We start from the raw sequence: 24,489 nt of genomic DNA, 5'->3' as shown, positions 1-24,489 counted from the left end.
AATACTTACTGTCTACATCTGAAAGAATAATATGTGGGCTTTTACCCCCGAGTTCAAGGGTAACATTCTTCAAGTTTGTTCTTCCTGCGGCTTGCTGGATAAGCTTCCCTACCTAGTGCATGAAAAAAGTACATAATTCTGATATCAAAAGTCATAGTAGTTTGTTATATAAATGTTACTGGTGCAATTGGTCCAGTATCTGTAAACTCAATCAACTTTCAAGGTTACATTCATGAGCCATTTCCTAATTGTTAGCATACAAGATGACCTCAGATATCCTAGATCAACATTGTGCTAAAAACAAACAGAGCTTTCAGTACGCTCGCCCATATTATTAGAAAAGTTGAGTGACTTTTTTTGCAAAGTGATACTTCAATTTGGGTTCATTTCGCTATCCTAACCCTGCTATGGTACAAACATTTCTTTAACTATATGATTTCACAGAGATTCAGGCCAGGTCGAAACGGTTCGATTTTGCAAGACTTCATGTTCAGACTACCATTGTGATGAGCCCTGAGTAATTTAATTTTATCTTTGTTTACATGTAAAGCTATCTCCTCTTTCATATAATAACAAAGAATATACAAATAGATTTGAAAAGCCCCAGATCTCACAGGATTGCATTGCATAATACCAAAACAAAACTAAACTTGTGGCTAATACCAAAACAAAACTAAACTTGTGGCTAAGATAAAGTGAATGTGACGGAGTGATCTTTAATAGAACGGGAACTATCCAGTTTTTCTCGTTTGATATTAATAAGAGAACCAAGAGATGTTCGTGGCAGATTTTATGTACGCTGTTGTTGTGGGTTATTTAATACGATACACATGTAGTCTGTATGCCTTCAAGGAAGGCTACTTGCGAGCCAGACATAATTTTTGTTTTTTGATATGCCAAAGGGGGTTAATGTATACTTTTCCTAAAAATATTGTACACACCCTAGCATAACACTTCGTAGCATTCTTACCTCCGTTGATCCAGTAAATGCAACTTTATCTACATCAGGATGTTCAGCAATAGCCGCACCTGCTGTTGGACCATATCCTGAGAGGATGTTCACTACGCCTGGGGGAAAGCCAGCCTGAGAAGGATAACATGTAAAAACATCAAATGAAAACGTCAAATGAAAGTGCCGTCGTACAGCGTATGAGTAGCATTACCTTTTTGCACACATTTTACACACATTATTACCAAACTACACCTAATTTGAATAGTTTAAATCCCATAATTTTCAAGATGATTACCCACAGGCCACAAAAATATTGCTCTATTGCTAATGCTATATAGCAAGTGGTATCTATTATAAACAATATTTAGTTTGCATCTACCTCCTTAAAGGCCAATTCAGTGATTTGCTCATCCATGATCGTAAAAATCATAAAAATTCAGATTTTGGTACCTTCGTCATTGTCATAAATGTGCTAACATAGCCTGCGAGCGGTTCGGCCGAAAGCCGTGTATTTAAGACAAAATATGACATTTTACACGAATCTGTAATATAGATACTGACAGTATTTAAATTAGCTACCTGTATTTGAATGGGGCTTCAACTTCGTCAGTACTGCTGTTTTCTTTTTTCAATTTCAATGACTTATCTTCACTTTTAAACAATTTATAAACAATTTTAATTTTTTTTACACTTGCGCTGGGATCACTGAATGGGTCTTTAATCAAGCTTTCAATATGCAGGCCTGACAGTGGTGTCTGATTCTTTCATCTGTGATCAAGCTGGCAACATACAGGCCTGATAGTGGAGTCTGATTCTTTCATCTGTGATCAAGCTGGCAATATGCAGGCCTGATAGTGGAGTCTGATTCTTTCATCTGTGATCAAGCTGGCAATATGCAGGCCTGATAGTGGAGTCTGATTCTTTCATCTGTGATCAAGCTGGCAATAGGCAGGCCTGATAGTGGAGTCTGATTCTTGCCTCTTTGATCAAGCTGGTAATATGCAGGCCTGATAGTGGAGTCTGATTCTTACCTCTTTGATCACGCTGTCAATATACATGCCTGATAGTGGAGTCAGATTCTTACCTCTTTGATCAAGCTGGCAATATGCAGGCCTGATAATGGAATCTGATTCTTACCTCTTTGATCACACTGGCAATATACATGCCTGATAATGGAGTCTCATTCTTACCTCTTTGATCAAGTCTGCAATATACAGGCCTGATAGTGGAGTCTGATTCTTGCATCTTTGATCAAGCTGGCAATATACAGGCCTAATAGTGGAGTCTGATTCTTGCATCTTTGATCAAGCTGGCAGTATGCAGGCCTGATAGTGGTATCAGATTCTGACCTCTTTTCTCATGATGACAATATACAGGCCTGATAGTGGCGTCTGATTTGTACCTCTTTGCTCAAGCTGGCATTATTCAGGCCTGATAGTGTAGTCTGATTCTTACATCTTTGATCAAGCTGGCAATATACAGGCCTGATAGTGGAGTCTGATTCTTGCATCTTTGATCAAGCTGGTAATATGCAGGCCTGATAGTGGAATCTGTCAATCTGATTCTTACATCTTTGACCAAGCTGGCAATATACAGGCCTGATAGTGGAGTCTGATTCTTGCATCTTTGATCAAGCTGGCAGTATGCAGTCCTGATAGTGGTATCAGATTCTGACCTCTTTTCTCATGATGACAATATACAGGCCTGATAGTGGAGTCTGATTCTTGCATCTTTGATCAAGCTGGCAGTATGCAGGCCTGATAGTGGTATCAGATTCTGACCTCTTTTCTCATGATGACAATATACAGGCCTGATAGTGGCGTCTGATTTGTACCTCTTTGCTCAAGCTGGCATTATTCAGGCCTGATAGTGGAGTCTGATTCTTACCTCTTTGATCAAGCTGGTAATATGCAGGCCTGATAGTGGTATCAGATTCTGACCTCTTTGATCAAGATGACAATATACAGGCCTGATAGTGGAGTCTGATTCTTACCTCTTTGATTACGCTGACAATATACAGGCCTGATAGTGGAGTCTGATTCTTGCCTCCTTGATCAAGCTGGCAATATGCAGGCCTGATAGTGGAGTCTGATTCTTACCTCTTTGATCAAGCTGGTAATATGCAGGCCTGATAGTGGAGTCAGATTCTTACCTCTTTGATCACGCTGGCAATATGCAGGCCTGATAGTGGAGTCTGATTTGTACCTCTTTGCTCAAGCTGGCAATATGCAGGCCTGATAGTGGAGTCAGATTCTTACCTCTTTGATCAAGCTAGTAATATGCAGGCCTGATAGTGGAGTCTGATTCTTACCTCTTTGATCACGCTGTCAATATGCAGGCCTGATAGTGGAGTCAGATTTGTACCTCTTTGCTCAAGCTGGCAATATGCAGGCCTGATAGTGGAGTCAGATTCTTACCTCTTTGATCAAGCTGGTAATATGCAGGCCTGATAGTGGAGTCAGATTCTTACCTCTTTGATCACGCTGGCAATATGCAGGCCTGATAGTGGAGTCTGATTTGTACCTCTTTGCTCAAGCTGGTAATATGCAGGCCTGATAGTGGAGTCCGATTCTTACCTCTTTGTTCAAGCTGGTAATATGCAGGCCTAATAGTGGAGTCTGATTCTTACCTCTTTGTTCAAGCTGGTAATATGCAGGCCTGATAGTGGAGTCTGATTCTTACCTCTTTGATCAAGCTGGCAATATGCAGGCCTGATAATGGAATCTGATTCTTACCTCTTTGATCAAGCTGGCAATATGCAGGCCTGATAGTGGAGTCTGATTCTAACCTCTTTGTTCAGGCTGGTAATATACAGGCCTGATAGTAGTGTCTGATTTGTACCTCTTTGTTCAAGCTGGTAATATGCAGGCCTGATAGTGGAATCTGATTCTTACCTCTAGGATCAAGCTGGCAATATACAGGCCTTATAGTGGAGTCTGATTCTTACCTCTTTGTTCAGGCTGGTAATATACAGGCCTGATAGTAGTGTCTGATTTGTACCTCTTTGTTCAAGCTGGTAATATGCAGGCCTGATAGTGGAATCTGATTCTTACCTCTACGATCAAGCTGGCAATATACAGGCCTTATAGTGGAGTCTGATTCTTGCATCTTTGATCAAGCTGGCAGTATGCAGGCCTGATAGTGGTATCAGATTCTTACCTCTTTGCTCAAGATGACAATATACAGACCTGATAGTGGAGTATGATTCTTGTCTCTTTGAATAAGCTGGCAATATGCAGGCCTGATAATGGAGTCTGATTCTTACCTCTTTGATCATGCTTTAACAAGCCAGATAGTGGAGTCTGATTCTTGCATCTTTGATCAAGCTGGCAATATGCAGGCCTGATAGTGAAGTCAGATTCTTACCTCTTTGATCAAGCTGGCAATATGCAGGCCTGATAGTGGAGTCTGTTCTGCTAGTTTCATGACAACACAATTACCTGCTGCCAAGGAGGGTCCTAGTTTCCATGCTTGCATTAACAATGGGAAATTCCACTGAAATAAATGGTAAGGAATCAAGAATTTATTATTAAACTGATAATATTAAGTATACTAACAACCGGACTTGATTGTGCAATGCTATTTGTACTATCATTTTATCTGGTAAAAAAATGTCAATTACTTGCTTTGTCAATCGCTTGATGAGAATTCATACTATCTAATCCATTTTGGTAACAATAACCTTGTTACAGTTTCATGTTGCTACGCACTTCTTCATCAGACTGGCAACCATGCTTCTTCTTCTTTCCTGAAGTTGCTGCCATTGGACGAAGCTGGTCGGATAAGAAAGAGTGTTTTGCTCTCGTCGTCGGACCCATATTGCCTTTCTTATCTGCCTTTTATTCCTGTTGGTCTCCCTTGAAATGATATTAGTATCCTCACAGCTATTATGGTTGTTTTGCGCAGCATGGTCTGAAATCGCCGATTTATTAATTTCTTCGCTTCTCCTTGATGTTCTTTGATATGTGTGCCATATAAGCGTGATGTTCCGCCGCCAACCTAGGTACAGTTGTTGCATGGGATCCCACAGACACAGTCTGAAGTTAGTGATAATGTCTCGTTTGTCATTGGGATGAACTAAAATATTGCGAATTGTTTTGTGTCGTCGCAGCGTCACGTTGTTAAAACTTTATTGGACAATCTTTTACAACGACCATTCGATTTTCTAGTTGGTGTCGCTCTTCTTTTTTAGTTTTTCGCTCCATGACCCTTTTTGTCCTGGCGTTTCGCCCATTCAGCACAATCAGGGTATCCGCAATGCTTCAGCGCATGTTTGATTTTACATTCTTCAATTGTTTTGTCTGCTGGATCTGTGACTACTTTCCTTTCTGACCATTAGCGTATTCCAACACTTACGGATGGTGAAACGTAAAGTACAAGTACTGGTCCGTATGGGTCTTTTTCCGGGACACAAGTAACTACATTAACGATTGCGATTAATCAGTGTGTCCAAGAGAGAAATTTGACCTACTTCTTATGTCTTATTGGTTATGTTGAGGGGCATGTGAGGCCCACGGATTGGCACTTGTGCAACATCGGTGGGTCTCTCATGCTTCTTACATAGGCGTCTTCATCCTTTGGATGGAGATGGTCGTGATTTTTGCTTAAGTTATTTATTTTATGAGAATTATTATAAGTGTCATATATTTAATTATGTTAAGGGGCATGTGAGGCCCACGGATTAGCACTTGTGCTACTTCGGTGGTCTTGTACTACTTCGGTGGGTTACCCATCTTTTGGGTAAACTAATATGTTCACTGTGATGTCAATTTGATTGATGTGGTCCGTCAATTCAGGCAGGCAGGTAAATAACAATAATAATTTCACTTGCTATTTACCTCCCTGAATCCAGGCGTGGCCCCTTCCTGATAATTTTAGTACATCGTTGATGACCACATTCTTCCCAAACTTTCAACCAGCCTCTAGCGCCACCAACGTCAACGTTTGAGAAGAAGCAAGGTTACCAGTCTGATGAAGTGCTGCGTAACAGCGCGCTTAAAAGGGCATTTCGTGATCCACAGCCTCATCATTCCACTTTTCCCAAAAAAAATTGACATTTTTATATTACTGGATACCTCTGGCTACATAATGTTTATGTACAAAATATATCTTGCAGATTAATTCGTTTAGCCAAGATATCGTGAAATTTGAATTTCGTTCTGGTGCACCAGAACGAAATTACAACGTATTGTCTATGGAGCAGTGTAATACACATATTCATGAATAACTCGCAAACGCAAAATCGGATTCAACTGAAATTTTGGGAATATGCTTTTTTCGTGGATATCTACAGAAAAATGTCATAAAAAGAGGATGCTAGGATCACAAAATACTCCTTTAAAACTGTAACAAGTATGTCACCAAAAATGGATTTTATATGAATTCCCATCAAACAGTTTTAATTGACAATGCAGATGAAATAATACAACGACTTCAGCACAATTACTGCTCACTTTGTGCTTGTTGTCGGACGTTAAGTTGTCTGATCTACTGCTACTGATTCACTGATTATGAATATATTTTGAGAAAATGTATGTTTCTATTTATTAATTTAGCATGCAATACTATTCTTCTCTAATAAAACCGGTTGTGAGAGGAATATGTTGATTCACCAATCAACTAGATCAATTTGACTAAATAATCTAGTGGCATTTGTTTCAAATTGTTTACTTTATTTTGATAAGCCCAATATAGTGAGAATTTAATCTCTAGAAATTTTGTCCAAACAATTAGAAGTTTTTTGAGAGTGCATAATAAGAGTGCTATCAACTGGAGCATTTTGAACAAATACCTCGTACTTTTTAATCTAGTGGCATTTTAAAGACCATTTACTTTATTTTGATACACCCTGTAGATTTCCCGAGTCAAATTTGACATGATTTTGGGTTCAAATTTGACTCGAAAAATCTCGATTGAGAGTGATATGTAACGTGTTATAATTTTTTACTTTTATATATTTTGTTGAACTGGTTCCTAATACGAATTTCCAGTACTTTAAAACTGTTTGGTATAGAATACAATCAATATCAGGCAGAATATCTTGTTTCAAAACTTGACAAACATTATGATAACTCTGTCAAAAATATTGCAGGTTTTTATTTGGCATTGACCTTCCTGTGGTGAAAACTCCATTTCTCAAAAAATGTTAGTTAGGTCTTTTGCCATGGGAGGGCAGCATAGCTCTGTAAATATTGCAGATTTTCTGGGATGCCCTGTAGAAAAAGGTGGCAATGTAAACAATTACGTCTGGGAAAACTTTTGATGCCCGGGGTTTGATGCCAACCCTCTGCACTTTTTATCAGCGTGAACATTATATTGACATAATTTACACATGCAAATATGATTCATATCAACATTGTGTGCACCGAATCAATGTCAAGTTTGGTTGATATGTGTCGAGATATGCCTACCATGCACGCGACCCTGTACATAGCAGTTAACATAATGAGCCAGCAAAATATGCAAAAAATAATTAAAGGTGAGTGGTTAGATTTTTTCATAATGTGTTTTAGTACCTCACATTAAGGCTAGTTCCAAAATAATATAAGTTTTGAGGTAAATTGCACCAGCGGTTTTGATATTTGAAGCAAAAACATGTTTTACAGCGGCCCATAGAACAATATGTGTGCATTGGTAACCAAAGCTTTTTGATCCACTTTTGATATTGAGATAAAGAGGGGGAATGATGCTGTCGATTTGGTCACACACCTTTAACAACAGGGAAACATTTACAAATATTACGCATGGGCCGTCATATGGCGTCAACTATTCACTGTATAAATGTTAACATAAGGTAATAACATTCTTTTGCTAATATTTATTGTATTGGTCTAACACAACCCCAAAACAAGCATTACATCTACACATTGACGTAAAATATTATTACGGCTTATACAAGTCAAATATAATATTTACAACGCATATATTTTCAGTGCGTTTGTGTGACGCCACATGAGGGTGGCATCAGTGCGTACTTGTGGGATCCTTAATACCCGGCACTCGGATCCGCATCCGGGAAGTGGTCGCGTCCGTAGCCTGAGCGCGTTTCTCAACTTTCTTGTAAGTGCGTGTACGTGTAGGACATTTATGGGGCGATGTCATGTGCACACAAGCGGAGATCACATTGTTACTGAAACACATCCCAGGACAGAAGTTCGACGTTGTTAGTGCTTTTTTAATCGATTGCTTTCATCATTTGTCCCAAAAATACTTGATCAAAAGAGCCTATGGACTCGCTGATTACAACTCTGTAAATATAGTAGATGGAAAACGCGTTTAGCTGTAATCTATAAATGCTTTGATATTTCTGAAACCGCAGTGACCTCAAATCATGTGTATTTCAATATTTGCAATACCTTGAAACTTGTGGCCTATTATAGATTGTATCTGCTGAAGCTCACTTTAAAGTAAATGGAAGATTTGTAAAATAGTTAACATGTGAGTATTGTGGTGAATGTTTCTATAGTCCCGTGACCGATGCGTAAGCTTAATGGCGTTTATTGAAAATTGTTGATCTTATTTTTTTTAGCTCTCATGATGTACAAGGAATATGTTTTCACCTTGTGTTTGTAAGGTATACAAATGTTTTTGTTCACGTTACGTTACAGATCTTTGAAACATTCTGTGGTCATCAAAATATTACTTCAAGCATGACCGACTATCGTAATCTGAGTAAATCCTTCGCCTGAATATTTGCCAAATGTGTCACTTTCTGGAAAGCTTGACTGAATGCAAGGCAACGATATTGGAATGGTATAATGACCATGTTGATGCAAGGTCATCTGATTATTCTGATGTAAGTAAGTCCACACAAAGATGACATATTTATCCTTGGCTGTGTGATATATATACTGGTGCAACTGGTCATCTCAAGTAAAATTTTGGACACTACATATTGTCAACAACAAAATTATTTGATATAAGTTAGAGGCACCTGTAACTGACTGGGTACCGGAACGCCGTTTAGTTGTGTTCCAACAATAAATAGGTTACCAAAAATATGATTCTCACGTTGCGTTTGGCAATGGGCCCTACTGGCAATAATGTTTTGCTAAGTTGTGTTAGAGAAGTACAGTGAGTATAGACGAATCCAACGATTTGGTCAGGATTTGGTCGGCCATTACTGGGTCCCCCGCAACACGAAACTGGTGTTGTGACTGCCCAGTGGGGGTGGGGGTGTGGGATTAAAGTCGTTTAAAATCGATGTTAGATTCTTTTGTGTTGTAAACTGTCATTCTTTTGTCTACGTCAACACGGGTAATAGAATGCAGTTTAAAATACCCTCCAAGGCCACATCATTTCACATTTTAGGTGAGATTGAGCCGACGGGGACCCAGCTATGGCTGCCATTGAGGTGTAGGAATGCGTGAAATTGGATTCGTCTACCTGTTTTTGACAACTTACTGGAATAATTTGTCCGCACACTCCCACTGGTTCATGACGTGTGTAACAGAAAAAGTCTCCATCTAGGACAATAACACAACATTCATTGGATTTAAAATACCGTAATATCCTCTTCTTCTTAGAAACGTCCCATTTTAAAAATCTAAATTCTTAAGAAATCTAAATATAACTTAGAATTAAAAATAATACCATATATGTAAAACTTAGAATTAAAAATAATACCACCAATAGTAATGCTATTCATACGGCGTCATACGCCCCCCCCAACAATGTTAATAATAATAATAATAATAATAATCAGGCCAAAATACTAACCAATTGGTATTGTCTTGCCTTGTATTTTGTCTGTCCAACCCGCAAAATACCTACATACAAAATCAGAAATGTCAATGTAGAATTTATATTAACATAATATGTAGGCTTATAATGATTGACTGTCAGGAAATTATGCTCAACACACAAGACAAATAGATGCAGGAAATTCTGTCATATCAAACAAACCTTAATAATCTTAGAAATTCCACAACATTTATTTTGCAACTTTGCAAATAGCGTGTTTGTCAATGAAAAATGGGAAAATACGTGACACTGTGCAACAATGTTTAGCGTTAATTTACTCAATTTAAACAGGAGAGTATCATTGTTACAAATATATGTGAGGGGTATTATTTAATTATTGTTATATACACTATGCAATTAATATGCACCTGAACTTAAAACTATACTTTTATACGAGAAATTAAATACGAGTGAATTGAGTTTGTTATATACAGCCAATGCAGGCAACATCAATTACAAAGTGTGAATAGCCAAGAAGGGGACATATTCAAGAACGTCATTTTGACAATTCCTGCGGGGCATAAATGCACAGCCACTACATGCTCTATTTCCCCTTCACCAACATAATACTAAAGGTCATGAAGGGTTAGTGACCAATAAAGCTTCTGTGCTCCGTGTTTACTGCCTGGGGTTTTATGTTTACTGTTTTCAACACTGTTTCATATGGCATCCAATGCGTCATAATGACTTGTATAAACTCATCATCCGTCAATTTGGGATTTCATTTTTGTAGCCTTTTTAGCCGTTGATTATTTATAGAAACATATATATGAGAGTGCACGCTTTTTTATTTCTTTTTGGTGATCTGGATTTATACCTAAAATGCACTTCAACCACATTTTTTAAAGACAATTTAGTTGAGGTATTAAAAGAAAAAGCATACTATTGGTCACATGATACTACTGGGAAAATGTACCACAGTCCACGTTACAATGCACAATACAATAAGTAATAAATAAGTATAATAACATTATTTATAACGTATAAAACATACATGTGCCTTCCAAACGACATGTCCCCTCCCCTTGCTTCCGAACAAAATCAACCATTAGTTTTTATATTTGCACAGGTAAAAGGGAAGGGGGTAAACATGGTAAACAAGATAATAATGACCGAATTGATGTCTATAGGCCCGGTCTTTAGGCTACAACATAACCAGTGGACTGATCACTGTTCCCTAAAGAATCATCCAGCACCCATATCCCTGTCTGTGGGTCAAACCAGGGATATGAGCTAATTGGACAATAGCATTGTCACGGCAATGTGATGTTAGCGGCAATCACAACATTATCATGCCTTATATTTTAGAAAATTAATTACGAATTACGTGGTTTTATTTGAAACAAACTCATATTGTCCATAAAAACGAATTAATACAGCCGTCTCTCAACACGCGGTATTCAAAATTCCCAGGCACCGAAATTGTCTTGTGCAATGACGTCCCAGTAATACAATGAAGGCTGGCAACAATTGAGCACACATAACCATGACGTCATTGCATTAGACAATTTCGGCGCGGGAATATTGAATATCGCGTGTTGAGAGCCGACAGTTTTTATGGTCAATAAGAGTTTGTGTTTCGTGCTTGATAATTATATTTCTAACATCATGCGAGCATATATAAAGCATAATGTTGTGATTGTCGGAGTCTTGGAGACATCCTTTAAACTCTCAGCCAATGTAGCGCAGGCTCCGTGCGGAGCCACGCTTGGGTTCTGATGGATTTTGTGGGCTCATACCTTAAAGTCTTGATTGAGAATGGTACATCCACAGCGTAGGCGATATTGTATGGCTTTCCATTGTCTAATGTTTCCAGACTCTGTAATAAGAATGATAATAACAATAATTGTAATAAAAAAATAAAAATAGGTCAAACTGTTCCTTTGGCAAGTAAATAAAAATGAGAAAAGTAACATCACAAAATAGATCCAAGGTCAACATAACTCAATGGCCGTTAATCGTTTTGCAATGTTACCAAGAAAACAAACAACCTGAGATATTGCAAACTATTCTTTGTTTATTAAGTGTTTTTGCAAGCGGTGCAATCTGATACCATTCTTGTCAAAATCAGAGAATCTTTTCAATTTTTGTCCACTGCGGAACCCAAATTTTAACATAACATTTTGACCTTTTACCCTGTAACTCAAAAACTCTGCATCGGAGACAGGTCAGGCTATAACTTTTCTGAATCCTTATGACGAGAGGAATGCATTGGTATGGTTTTTAATAATATATGACCAACTTTGAAATTTCAACCCCTATAAGCGGCCATTTTGGATTTATGCAAATAGGCACTGTCCCACTACTTGGATTTTCCATGACTTTTGATGTGTTTTTGCGTGAGATTTTGGGAGATGGATGCATGTGAAATGGACTCAATTGTGTTGACTCGAATGATGTAATTTAAATTCTGGTGGGTCATTTCATAATTTGACTAGGATAATGTTCTTTATGAACAGGTAATAATAATAATTAAGAAATAAAGGGTAATGCATAATCCTTTACACGCAAATAATGTGTCCGAGGTAGTAATACAAATTCCCTTTAAAAGGGAAGGCCAGCCTCAATGTAGAAGAGGTCTTGTAAATAGTTTGGGTCACCGTGAAAGGCATTTTTTAGAATCACGCTTACATCCATGTTACATGACAGTTCACCAAACCATCAATGGTGAGAACATGCACACTGAAACAGCAAAAACATTAACTCCTATAACTCCTGTCAACTCTTTAATTCATTACTCCAAATTGTTCTGTATTTTTGTCTTTACTGCTTTTTACCCATGCTTATTATTAAAATCAAAAAATTCACTGCAGTTGTTAGTTAATTCGCTATGTAAACTCAACTTACATGCACATTTTATTTTAAAATGATTTTATATTATTTCGCTATGTATAGTTTACTATAAAGTAGATAGTGGCAAGCACATGATAAAGGACTGATCATTCACTACAATCTTCACTTTTAAACTGTATTTTTTGAATGTGTTGATTGTTAGTCCGAAAGCTATGGACATGGCATCTTACCTACTCCATTCTGTAATAGACTGCGCCAGTTGATTCATAGTTGTGTGCCCTTAAGGTGCACTGAGCCTGGATGGGCTCTCTCTCTCTGTCTCTGCACTCGTGGAAGCTACATGTGCCTGGTTGTGATTATCACATTAGATTAATCCCTAATCCTTTTATTGGCGTGGTGACAGCTTGGATTCGAAACCAGTCATCTCTGAAGTCTCTCAGCTGACCTACCTGACGAAATTGGTGGTCATCTTGAACCCTAAATGTGTGATCTTTCACAAGACTGTGAGCGACCAGTAAGCTTAAAACAGTAAGCTTAAGCCTGCAAGGCTGCATATTAGCTTTTATTCTGGTTCACATACACGAGTGTAAAAACAATCAGCAATGGCCACAACACATCGTGCGCCGAAGCAATAATATGGCCTTTAACAAAGAACGAAACAATAAACTCATTTGAAAGCTGGTATACACTGTCATTAGACCCAAGCTTTTCTCCCTACTTGGTTGAAGGAGCGGTATGGGGCAAAAAGTCAAAAGCTTCCCCTCTTCGAGGTCTCACTAACGATGGTGAGGACATACAGGAAGCCCAAAGGAAAACAGCAGTCCAGAAAAATGCTGCATTGGAGCTTATGCTTGGACAAATAGCCAACTATTGTCCAATTATCTCACGAAATACAATACTCAAAAACTGCACCAGCCTGAACAAGATATGGCAAGCCATCCGTCTCCATTTTGGCTTCCAAACAACAGGTGGCCACTTCCTGGAGTTCAACAATATTAGCCTTGGCCCTGATGAACGCCCAGAGGACTTGTACCAGCGTCTAGTAGCATTCACCGAAGACAACCTCATGCGTGAAGGAGGCGGCATCAGTCACCATGACCAAGTCATCGATGAAGACGAGGAGATTACGCCTACACTAGAAAACTTTGTAGTGTTAACGTGGTTGCGTCTTATAAACCCTGAGCTGCCCCGATTAGTAAAGCAACGGTACGGTACAGAGCTAAGATCCCGCACCTTGGCTTCTATCAAAGCCGAAATTTCTCAAGCTCTGGATTCGCTCCTGGATGAGCTGAGCTCAAACGATGCTGCTCGCAGCATGCGCACTAGTAGTCAGCGTAGACCGATGCCTAAATTGAAAGCTAAGAAATCATTTGGTAAATCCTGCCCTCTGTGTGAGCAAGCTGGTCGGCATGACCATGCGCATTTCTTAAGCGAGTGCTCGTACCTCCCTGAAAAGGACAGAAAATACCTGGCCCGCGCTCGTCAGCTTAACATCCTTGATGATTGTGACAGCGACTCAGATTTAGCATGTGCCTTTGTTGACCAATCTGACCTTAGTGCGCAGCCCAATGTTCAGACAGCGCTGCGAATTCATGTTGATCAGTCTCCGTATGTAGATGCATTCCACAAGCACCATGCGGTCCGCATCACCATTGACAGTGGATCCACTGGTAATCTCATTCGCGAAAACACTGTCCAACGATTAGGATGCCCCATTCATCAGAGTTCGCAGTCTGCCCGTACATGGGTCATCCCTCTTAAGGTAGTTGGGGAAACAACCCTCACTTTTACTCGTGACAGACACTCCTTTGTCTTTAAAGGTCTAGTTGTTAGAGACCTTGACGAAGAAATCCTTGCAGGTATTCCCTTCACGAAATGCAATGATGTCGCAATTCGCCCTGCTAAGAACCAAATCATCTTGAAAGCTGGTACAATTATCACTGACAGCAAACCTTGTGTTCAGGCATATGAAAAGCTCTGCCGGGGTGAGTTTTCAGCCAGTCCTCGCGTGTCCACATTCCTCTCCACTGTCAGTCGTTTCCAAGCATCTGTTCGTCATCTTGCAGGATCAGCTAACACCCCCTCAGACTTTGCTAGTCGTGATGCCCCTGACTGCACTGAGCCCACTTGTCAAATATGCTCCTTTATCAAACGTGAAGAGGAAGCAACTGTCCTTCGTGTTTCCGCACATGACATTCTGTCCGGGAAAGCTAAGCTCCCCTTTGCCAGCAAAGCAGCCTGGCATGCTATTCAGCAGGAATGCCCGGATCTGCGACGAACACATGCTCATCAAGTTCAGGACACTCGCCCTTCAAAGAAAGCTACTTCTGTCAAAGATGTGAAGCGCTATTTGCAGGTTACATCTATCGCTAGAGATGGCCTACTTGTTGTTCGTCGTGATCAACCATTGTCCCCAACTCGCGATTGTATTGTTGTTCCCAGACAGGTCTTAAATGGTCTTCTCACTGCCCTGCACATCCAACTTGACCATCCCTCCAAACATCAGCTCAGTTTGGTAACCCAGCGTTACTTTTATGCTCTTGATATGGACAAGGCTATTGATCAAGTGACATCAACTTGTCACCAGTGTGCTTCTCTGTCCAATGCCCCTAAGGCATTGATCGAGCAGTCCTCAAGTGACCCTCCCGATGCAGTTGGCATTTCTTTTGCAGCTGATATCCTGAAGCGTAGCCGCCAGCTTGTCCTTGTGCTGCGCGAAACCTCAACGTCCTACACAGCTTCTTGCATTGTCGAGAATGAACAACATGGCACATTGCGTGATGCCCTGATTCAATTGTGCATTGAACTTCGTCCACTTGATGGCCCCCCTGCAGTCATTCGTACTGACCCAGCACCAGGGTTTGTTCGACTCGCCAGTGACAAACTTCTCACACGTTACCATCTATCGGTTGAGATCGGTCGTATTAAAAATAATAACAAGAATCCTGTTGCTGAGAAAGCCATTCGTGAGCTTGAAGATGAGTTGCTCAGACAAGATTCTACAGGTGGTCCGGCTACAGCATTATCACTTGCCATTGCTACTGCAGCCCTTAATACTCGCATCAGATCCCGAGGTCTTTCAGCCCGTGAGATGTGGTTTCAGCGAGACCAGTTTACCAATGAGCAGGTTCCTTTCACTGATTGTCAAATGATTCAGGCCCAGCATGCCTTGCGAAAAGCCAACCACCCACACAGTGCTCATTCAAAGGCCCCATTAGCCTCTGCCTCCCCAGCAGCAGAGTTGGAGGTTGGTGATCTTGTCTACCTCTACTCAGATCGCAAGAAATCTCATGCTAGAGATCGCTACTTAGTCACTACTATCGAAGGCCCATGGTGCAACATCCGCAAATTTGTGGGTTCTCAGCTTCGGAATACTTCTTATCGTATCAAGAAATCTGAGTGCTTTAAGGTCCAGTATTATCCTGACCTGGATTCTCGTCCCTTTCCCAAGTCGTCTCCACCCACCGAGGATTCCGAGTTTGTTGAAGTGGTCCCTGAATGTACTCCTCCAGAGCCTCCTTTCATACCTGGCGAGTTGTCCACACCTGCTACTTGTGACCCCCTGCCCAGGAATGCTAATCACTCGCACCCCAGTTCTGAGTCAGATCCTCGCGATCCCTTGCGCGATAGCGGTCATAGCTCCAGCAATACCTCCGGTTTGGTTGCACAGTCTAATCCATGTACCGGTAACAGCAGTGAGGTTAGTGAAAGTATCCCCCAAGCTAGTATGGTTGGCCCTGAGATCATGCCACCATTGCTCACACAAAGGCGTTCGCGCGCCCTCACAAACTTCCTGAGCACCTGAAAGACTATGTGTTAAACTAAATGGACAGGTCACTGTGTACTATGACATTTTAATCCATCACCGGTGTCCTCCTATGGTCACTTCATTGCTCTTTGAACTGATTTACGTATGTCATTTGGAATTCTAAAAGAAAACTCTGGAACTGACGTTTACTTCATTGAACTTTGAACCATTTTACATTCATGTTGAATGTCAGTTTGTCATTGCAGACAAAAAGACTCTTGAACTGTTGATGTTATTGAATGTTGGCACATTGCCTATTTTGGGTGTTCTAACCAACAGTGTCTTCATTCCCATAAGCTGTTAGATTGGTTTCTGCAAGTCAGTTGTTAGTAGTAGTTGTTTAGTAGTGTTATCCTCACTTCCTTGTGAGGAAAGTGATCTTGGTTTTTTTGTCTTGGTTTTTTTTTAAAAAGAGAGAAAGAGGTAGTTACGCCAGTTGATTCATAGTTGTGTGCCCTTAAGGTGCACTGAGCCTGGATGGGCTCTCTCTCTCTCTCTGTCTCTGCACTCGTGGAAGCTACATGTGCCTGGTTGTGATTATCACATTAGATTAATCCCTAATCCTTTTATTGGCGCTGCACTATGTGTTTTCTCAGTCTTCAATCATTTTGTTGAATGTAATTTTATGAATCAAATAAAAAAGATAGAAAGTGGCCTCACTTTAGTTATGTGTCATTTTACAGTATTTATAATTTATAAAGTAAGACAATAATTTATTTATTTTCTATAAGTGCATGTCAAAATATGGGATACATTGTTCAATATTATAGCTAGCCCCTAAAAACTTTATTTTCCATCGGATTTTTCCCGTTGAAAAGACAAAACTGATGTTAAAGATAGCAATAATATCATCAATAACATTTTGAGTCAATTTTATCCATAAAACGATACAGGATAGGATAGATAATTACTTTGACTTCAATGTGGTCCATATAATGAAGATTTTGATTCTACAACATTATTAGATCTGTTATCAACATATCAATTATGCACTCACAGGCAACCAAACATCATGCTATGCTCATTAGTCCACTGATATCATTCCCCACTAATTACTAATTGTTGACCATGTCATTTTTTGATATGCTGATTGCTGAACAAGTTTATGTTTATATGTGTAGGCCTAACCTATGATAACTTTTTAAGTCATAATTAATTCAAACATAACTTTGGCATTACTCAATCATTTTCTTTCGTTGAAACGGCAAAACATACTTTCTTTTCCTTGCAAATCGAATTAGCAGACATCAAAAACATTTCCACCACAAGAAGTAAAAAAAATAATTCATACCAATAGCAGAAGGCTATAATCTTAGCTAATCTTTAGTGTACACAAATCCCATCTCAGAATTAGATACCAGCCCTATGGGCTGGCGAAAACGTATATAATGGGTGAGGCGCAGCCGAACCCATTATTTAAACGTTTTTACGGCCGAGGACACATTATTTGCGTGTAAAAGATAATGCTGCACCCTTTATTTCTATTCTATAACCACAAAATAGTGCGATTTAAAAACATTTTTGCTCAAATATTTCAAGTTGTTTACCTCAAGGTGGAGCGCCTACGCGTAGCCAAAGCATAAGTGATAGCGAGTATTGCAGAACGCGTAACCAAGCGTAATGCTTTGCGTAGAATGCGTAACGGCGCTAATATAATATGCTGTGCGCTCTGATGCGAGAAGAACATAAAGTTCGTTGCCCTGGTCACTTTATTGCTAATTAATGGTCTTTCACGTGACGCGTTTCAACAAATCACAGTGCGCGATTTTGAATAATGGGTCGTGGGGGTAATAGAATAATAATAATAATAATAATAATAATAACACTAAAAAATAATAATAATAATAATATTAAATGAAACTTATTCATGAATTTTAGTTGTAGCAGGTGAGCTGTCATAGGACAGGTCAGGAGAGACACGATATTATACATTACTATCAAAATTACTAGTTATAGTAGCTAGCTGATCATTATTAAATAAAACAATACAATAATAGTCTGAACATTATATAAATTATTTTTTATCAATAAAAACAACAGCTGATATTTAACACGAAAATATTGATTATGAAGGAAGAATTGAAACCATAGAACTGAAAAATGAGATTTCATCATCACATTCATCTAATACAGCCTTTTTTTGACCATAGAAAAATAGGGTTACGATAATTATGTTAGCTCCTATAGGTATAGGTTAAAGAAGCTACATACCGTAAAATCTCGTCTATAAGCATATAGAGTGTTTTTGATGAAAACTTAATTAATCCAGACGCCCCCATTCACAAAATTATAACTTTATGGAGCTTTAGCAAATAAATTACCAATACAATCGTATACAAACAAGTATTATTGAAAGACCAATATATTATATTGGCATATTTACGGCTGCTTCGTATTAAATTACCTTTCATCAAACACATCAATTGTATATGTAGACGAGATTTTACGGTATTTATTTCAGTGAATATGAGTGCTACTCACAGAACTCCCTAGCACAATCCGTCAGATTTCTTTTGAAGTGTGGCATTTATGACCAATCTAGTTAGGGCTCATTGAAATTAAGTCTTCGTGCATTGAACTCTAGGCCTAATCATCCCCCCCATTTACAATGAACAAAACAATGAACGGTTCCTTATCCGTTTCGTACCATCCCGGTGGAGCATTAAAAAAAGTCATGTCAGTGTATTATTAAAATAATGATAAACATTCGCTTTAAACATAAAACATAATATAAATATGTTTTTATTTATAATTTAGTATTTCCGAAATAGATTACTCGCAAACGCTTTGTTGTCTACTATATCAGAGTAATTATGAAAAGCAGGGAAGAGTATAACAACATGAGTTCATAATGCAGTAATGCTTTGCATGCATGGTACGTGTATGTATCAGTGTCATGCAAGTTCAACATATTTCAAGGTCAACTGGTGAATCCATTATTAAATTAATGATATTTTTATTTCGGTCATGGCTTACACATGCTTGCACACAAGTATACAATGTATATTGGATTGTAGTATAAATACGCCCGGTAAATACGCCATAGACATAGACTAAAATATCAGATGACTATGGACTGGTTACGCGATCGGTAATTTCTATTGGAAAAGTGGGGATTTGGGTTTTATTTTCCCAAAAATTTATAATTTTAAAATCGGGAAACAGTGCAAAATTTACAAACAATTTCCAGAGATAGGAATATTTAGTTCATAGGCTAGTTTAATTTATTTCAATCATTTACCGTAATCATGATAATATTGAACAGATATAATCGGAATATATTTTGAGTCTTTTTCGTCAAAGTATATTTGGGTACATGTATAAATAACACATATTTGATCACACATTATAAATAAACTAAAACCTTTCCAGACCGACAAATATCGTTTTATGAACTTGAAGTTTGTTTTCTACTACTATTCCAAAAGGCAGAATTCTCCATACTTTATTTCCCGAGAAAATCTAGAATAATTCAACAATACTTCATTTCAGCCTCTTATTTCTCATTTTCAGCCAGTAACTGTAGACCATTGATTATATGCTAATGGTGTTACGTAATCAAGTATGTGATATAATTTTACATGTGTTGTTTGAAAGACAAAGGCACAGTGTTTATGTGATCATAGAAAAATGCCATGAAAATAATCCATATATAGGGTTGCAAGTCAACTCTCATTATATACTGACCGCCCCTCGTAAAACAATATAAGGCTGATTATAAACGATTCTTAATTTTGTGTTTTATTTAGTTTTCTGATGAAAAAAGAACTAAGATATTGCACAGTGATGAAACAGTTATTTATTTTTTTCAAATCATTCATTCATTCATTCATTTATTCATTCATTCATTCATTTATTTATTTATTTATTTATTTATTTATTTATTTATTTATTTATTTATTTATTTATTTATTTATTTATTTATTTATTTATTTATTTATTTATTTATTTATTACACTTAATCACTGGTATATACAATAATTATAATATAACATAATTATAATATAACATCAAAATATACTGCACATGAAGTACATGTATACCGTATGTATATTATTTTCTTTCTTTTCGAAGCCCATTGCCTTTGTGATGCAACATACTGTGATGATCGTTACGATTTAAATGATTGTTTCATGTGCAATTGAAAATACAAAATGATTATTATTTTCACTGGAATTTTACTTGCGGACGTACCTTATGTTTGTGTTAAAACGGGCAGGAAAAATTTTTGACTTGCAACCCTAGATCCGCCTCTCTGGAAGGCCCTGGGCTACTCCTGCTGACCTTAGATCCTGGAAGAGCCCATTCCCTTAAATCCGCCTCTGGGAAAAGGTTGATCTTCCGATGGCTGAACAATCTGAAAACGCACTCTGAGTGAAAGGTCGGTATTGGCATCTTGCATGTTCAAGACTGGGCGAAAGGAACAAACCAAAAGTTCGATGACGTCTTAAGTCCTTTCGCTAGGAAGCTGACCCGCTCCCTCCCTGAAAACGTAAGCATGGTAAGTGTGAAATGTTCTTTGACCGGTATTTGAACCATTTCTTTTACCCCAAAAAAGGGGGACTTTCGTTTATAAGACGTCATCAAACTTTTAGGTTAGTTCACTCAATCTAAGTGGCATCATTTCCAGACTACAGGTTTGCCCGTAGTGTAACTTGAACCGCAAAGTTGGGTTAGATTTTTAGAGAGACAGAATGAGATGATGAGGAAAGATAAAAAAATAAGCGAATTTGACCTACCGCCAATAGCGTCCTGTCCCTTTCCATAAGATCTGCTAACCTGTTGAGGAGCCTGCCTCTTTCTGATGCATCCATAGTACGCCATGGTGAACCCAAACGGAATGCTTCGTTGGCTGCTTCAACGGCAATGTCTACATCAGCCTGACAATGGTAAGACGAAAAGTGTACCATAAGATAGGTAGAAATGAAAAGAAATTGTGTTTAAAAATTGGAGACAATGCCCTATTTATTTTTATTTTTTATTACACCATTATTGCTTTTTGGGGGCAAGGCGTTTGCCTCTCTTGCCTCACCTCACCCATGTGTATGGGGGAGCTGTAAGTTAAGGGATAATCTCATTGTCGAGAGGATAGGAGCTGCAATACGGTTACGCCATTGTTCATGCGAAATGATTGATTGGCTCCAAACAAAAGATTTGAACCGGTGTCCTTCACCGTAATCATGGCGCAGTGCAGTCCATTCAATCAAATGTTGTCATCAACCTACTTGATCGTAGTGCATTTGTTATGTGTGTGAGACGAACTGTCGCGGTAGATTACAATTATGCTTTTGTTGAATGCATTTTAGTAGTCAGCCATATTTACGGTATGATACTTCATATGAACAACCTCTTTAATAAAGTTGTACCATACGTTGAAGTGCACTTTAAATTTAAATTATAACAAGATTTTGTCACCTGACCAAAACCAAACAATATTAGTAGCCAAGTGGAATAATCTCTTCAGTGGCGAAAGAGGACCTGTAGATGCAGGTCGTAAGCTACCACAGCCCTGCAAATACAATCTTGTGACTGTTGTTTTAAATCTACTTCGTAGTAGCTTATCCAAAAATTGAATTTAGGGAGTCAGAGATCGTTTGGTTCTTTAGGTAATCATGCAGCTTCTGTTTCATTTGCAAACCCTGTTGACCAGTCCAGATGATGTTCTAAATTAAACCTCCACCATCGGACCACTTGCTGCAACTTCCGACGAATGTCCTCACCTTATCTGCCTCTGCAATCTCACAGATGACCTCTTCTGTTGCGGGGTTTAAAGTTGGAAACCTCTTCCCACTCTTGGCGTCAACAAATTCATTGTTAATGAATATCTGCAGAGTTAAAACACATAAAAGGAAAACTTAACACAAGGTCAGTATGACGTGGTATGAGACACTGACGCACATGCAAAAATAAACATCCCTGCCCAATAAACCACACCAAAACCGATATAAAACAAGGTGACAAAAGTGGTCTGAACCCGTTGAAGAACCATAAAGGTTTATACCACATACTTTATTATAGAGAACCACAATGAAAATGATGTTCATCAGATATCGTTTCGAAGAACTATTGAGGGTTCCTGCTATTACCATGCACTCTAAATTTTACAACGGTTAATGTAGTTGTGAACAAATGGTTGAACCATTTGTTGCACTGTCTTGATGCTATGTACTTTACATTAATTATATGGCTATATGTGTCAAAATTGGTCTTTTGGTAAAGTGCACTAACACATATTTATCCCGAAAGTATGCGTTTGTATTTTCGGGAGAATTATGTGTTATAGTGCAAAATAAATAGCCAAGAAATTACTTTTACCAATTACGAACCCTTTTCCAAAAGACAATTGACACCTATGGCTTGTCATATAGGCACTGTATGTACTCAGGTTTATTCAAAGCACGTTGCATCAAGAAAGTGCAACAAACGGTTCAACCATTTGTTGACAACTACATTATCCGTTGCAAAATTTAGAGTGTGGTTATAAAATGAACAACCATTTAGTAACATGGTTTAATACTTTGGTTTTACTACATAGTGAACCAGGCAAACCATATTTCCGTTTCATATGTGTCATTCCTAAACGGATTTTTTTCACACTAAAGTTCTTTTATTTTAAATGTATTGTTTCAAAAGAAAGTATTATGAAACCCCCCGGGGGTCACTCCCATTGTGGCCTGTACACCATCCGCGATAATCAACTTTTGAAAAGCACCCTAAACAAGGATTTAACCCTTGGCTAAAACGACACCCTAAACAGGGATTTCATTCCTAACATCAAATTTCATACCCTAAATTTCATTTCCGCGTATTCAGAAATTGCAATTTTGCTACCCTTTTTTCCAATTTTTCATGTTTTAGACACCCTAAACGCGATACGCGCGTATCGTGCCTACCCACGAAAAACGACCCTTTTACGCGTTTTCATTATCGCGGATGGTGTACAGGCCACAATGGGAGTGACCCCCGGGTGTGAAACAAATGACTAATGTGGGAGGACAATGCAAAAACAAACCTCAATCGAACAATATTCTTGGCGCAATGGTTTTCAATTTTGCCAACAATCCTTGAAATGCAACCAACCATATTTTTTTTAGTTAATGGCAATATGTGGTAATATTATGTTGAATGTTATTGAACCTATATGAGGTATTGTGGCCACTTAACCTATCTTTGACCCATACCACTATGAACCACAAGAGCCTCATCCCAATGGCATAGTCCAATAATTTCAATTACATAATCATAGTGCAAAATTTGACCTCAAGTTGGCGAGTATGAGTTTTTGTAACCAAATCTTCAAAGGTCATTCAATGAATGTACAAATGTATTGGAGTTTAAGAACTGTACCTCTGATAGATGAGCATGTTGTGGATCCTAGTGTACTCTGATGTTTCCAGCGTTATACGCTTTATACATGTCTTTCTGCTTTTATTTTGTCTATCAGATGCGCGAATTACAAGAGGACTAGCAAAAAACACCATTGTGCATTAATTGTTGTAATTTTTTAAAAGTATTATGGTATTAATCATAGTAAATATTTTTGACATAAGAAATATCATAGAAAATGCGCGTAGCATCCTCAACCGTGTTTTTGTAGTCCATGTGTATAATAATTGATTTAAAAACAGAATTACCGATATTGTATTTGGAAAAGTATGTTTCAGAAAATGCCATGTCATCATGTGTTATACACAGGTTTAATAACATCATCATTATGATCATAACAGTCGTAACTACGATTTCCGTCAATTTAAATTTTGTTTTCTTTGTACCAAAATGGTGAAATAATATTGGTAATAATTGTCAGGAATGGTAAAATAAAGTAAACGCCATTGACTATTTTGGCCGTTAAGGTGGAGTTATATCAGTGGGGACTTGATAGGGCCTTAGCCGATGTCAAAATTGCTCTGTTACTTACAGACACAAAGAATTTGGCTGTAAGTCTGTTGAGACAATACAAATGTAGCAAAAAAACGGGTTTGACAAAAACTAACCGATTTCATGTTATAACAATGTACATTATAGCTTCTAAAAGTTGTACAATCTCAACGCGTTTCGTCTGGACGCTTAATAAGAGAAGTTTAAATTCACTTACGGCGGTTTAGATATTTTATATTTATGCCTATTTTGCATTTTGGTGAAGACACAAAGTTTCGTCCGACGATAATTGAATGCAGACAAACTAAATAGAAAG

General features: G+C 38.3%; 1 protein-coding gene across 1 annotated transcript in view; it reads right to left on the bottom strand.

Moving 5' to 3' along the window:
* The window catches only part of LOC140155201 (aldehyde dehydrogenase, mitochondrial-like), a 35,017-nt gene that overhangs the window by 9,585 nt on the left and 943 nt on the right, over positions 1 to 24,489 (bottom strand). Inside the window, exons 2-9 of the mRNA XM_072177942.1 lie at positions 22,016 to 22,120; positions 21,035 to 21,175; positions 11,434 to 11,513; positions 9,671 to 9,720; positions 9,356 to 9,417; positions 4,319 to 4,447; positions 971 to 1,084; positions 10 to 112 (exon numbers count right to left, since the gene is read on the bottom strand). Coding sequence (XP_072034043.1) covers positions 10 to 112; positions 971 to 1,084; positions 4,319 to 4,447; positions 9,356 to 9,417; positions 9,671 to 9,720; positions 11,434 to 11,513; positions 21,035 to 21,175; positions 22,016 to 22,120 — 784 coding nt within the window. The remainder of the gene's footprint in view (positions 1 to 9; positions 113 to 970; positions 1,085 to 4,318; positions 4,448 to 9,355; positions 9,418 to 9,670; positions 9,721 to 11,433; positions 11,514 to 21,034; positions 21,176 to 22,015; positions 22,121 to 24,489) is intronic.

Source organism: Amphiura filiformis, chromosome 6 (assembly GCF_039555335.1).
Source record: "Amphiura filiformis chromosome 6, Afil_fr2py, whole genome shotgun sequence".
Taxonomy (NCBI): domain Eukaryota; kingdom Metazoa; phylum Echinodermata; class Ophiuroidea; order Amphilepidida; family Amphiuridae; genus Amphiura; species Amphiura filiformis.
The sequence above is the reverse complement of the archived record's forward strand: the minus strand, read 5'-3'. Positions and strand labels throughout refer to the sequence as shown.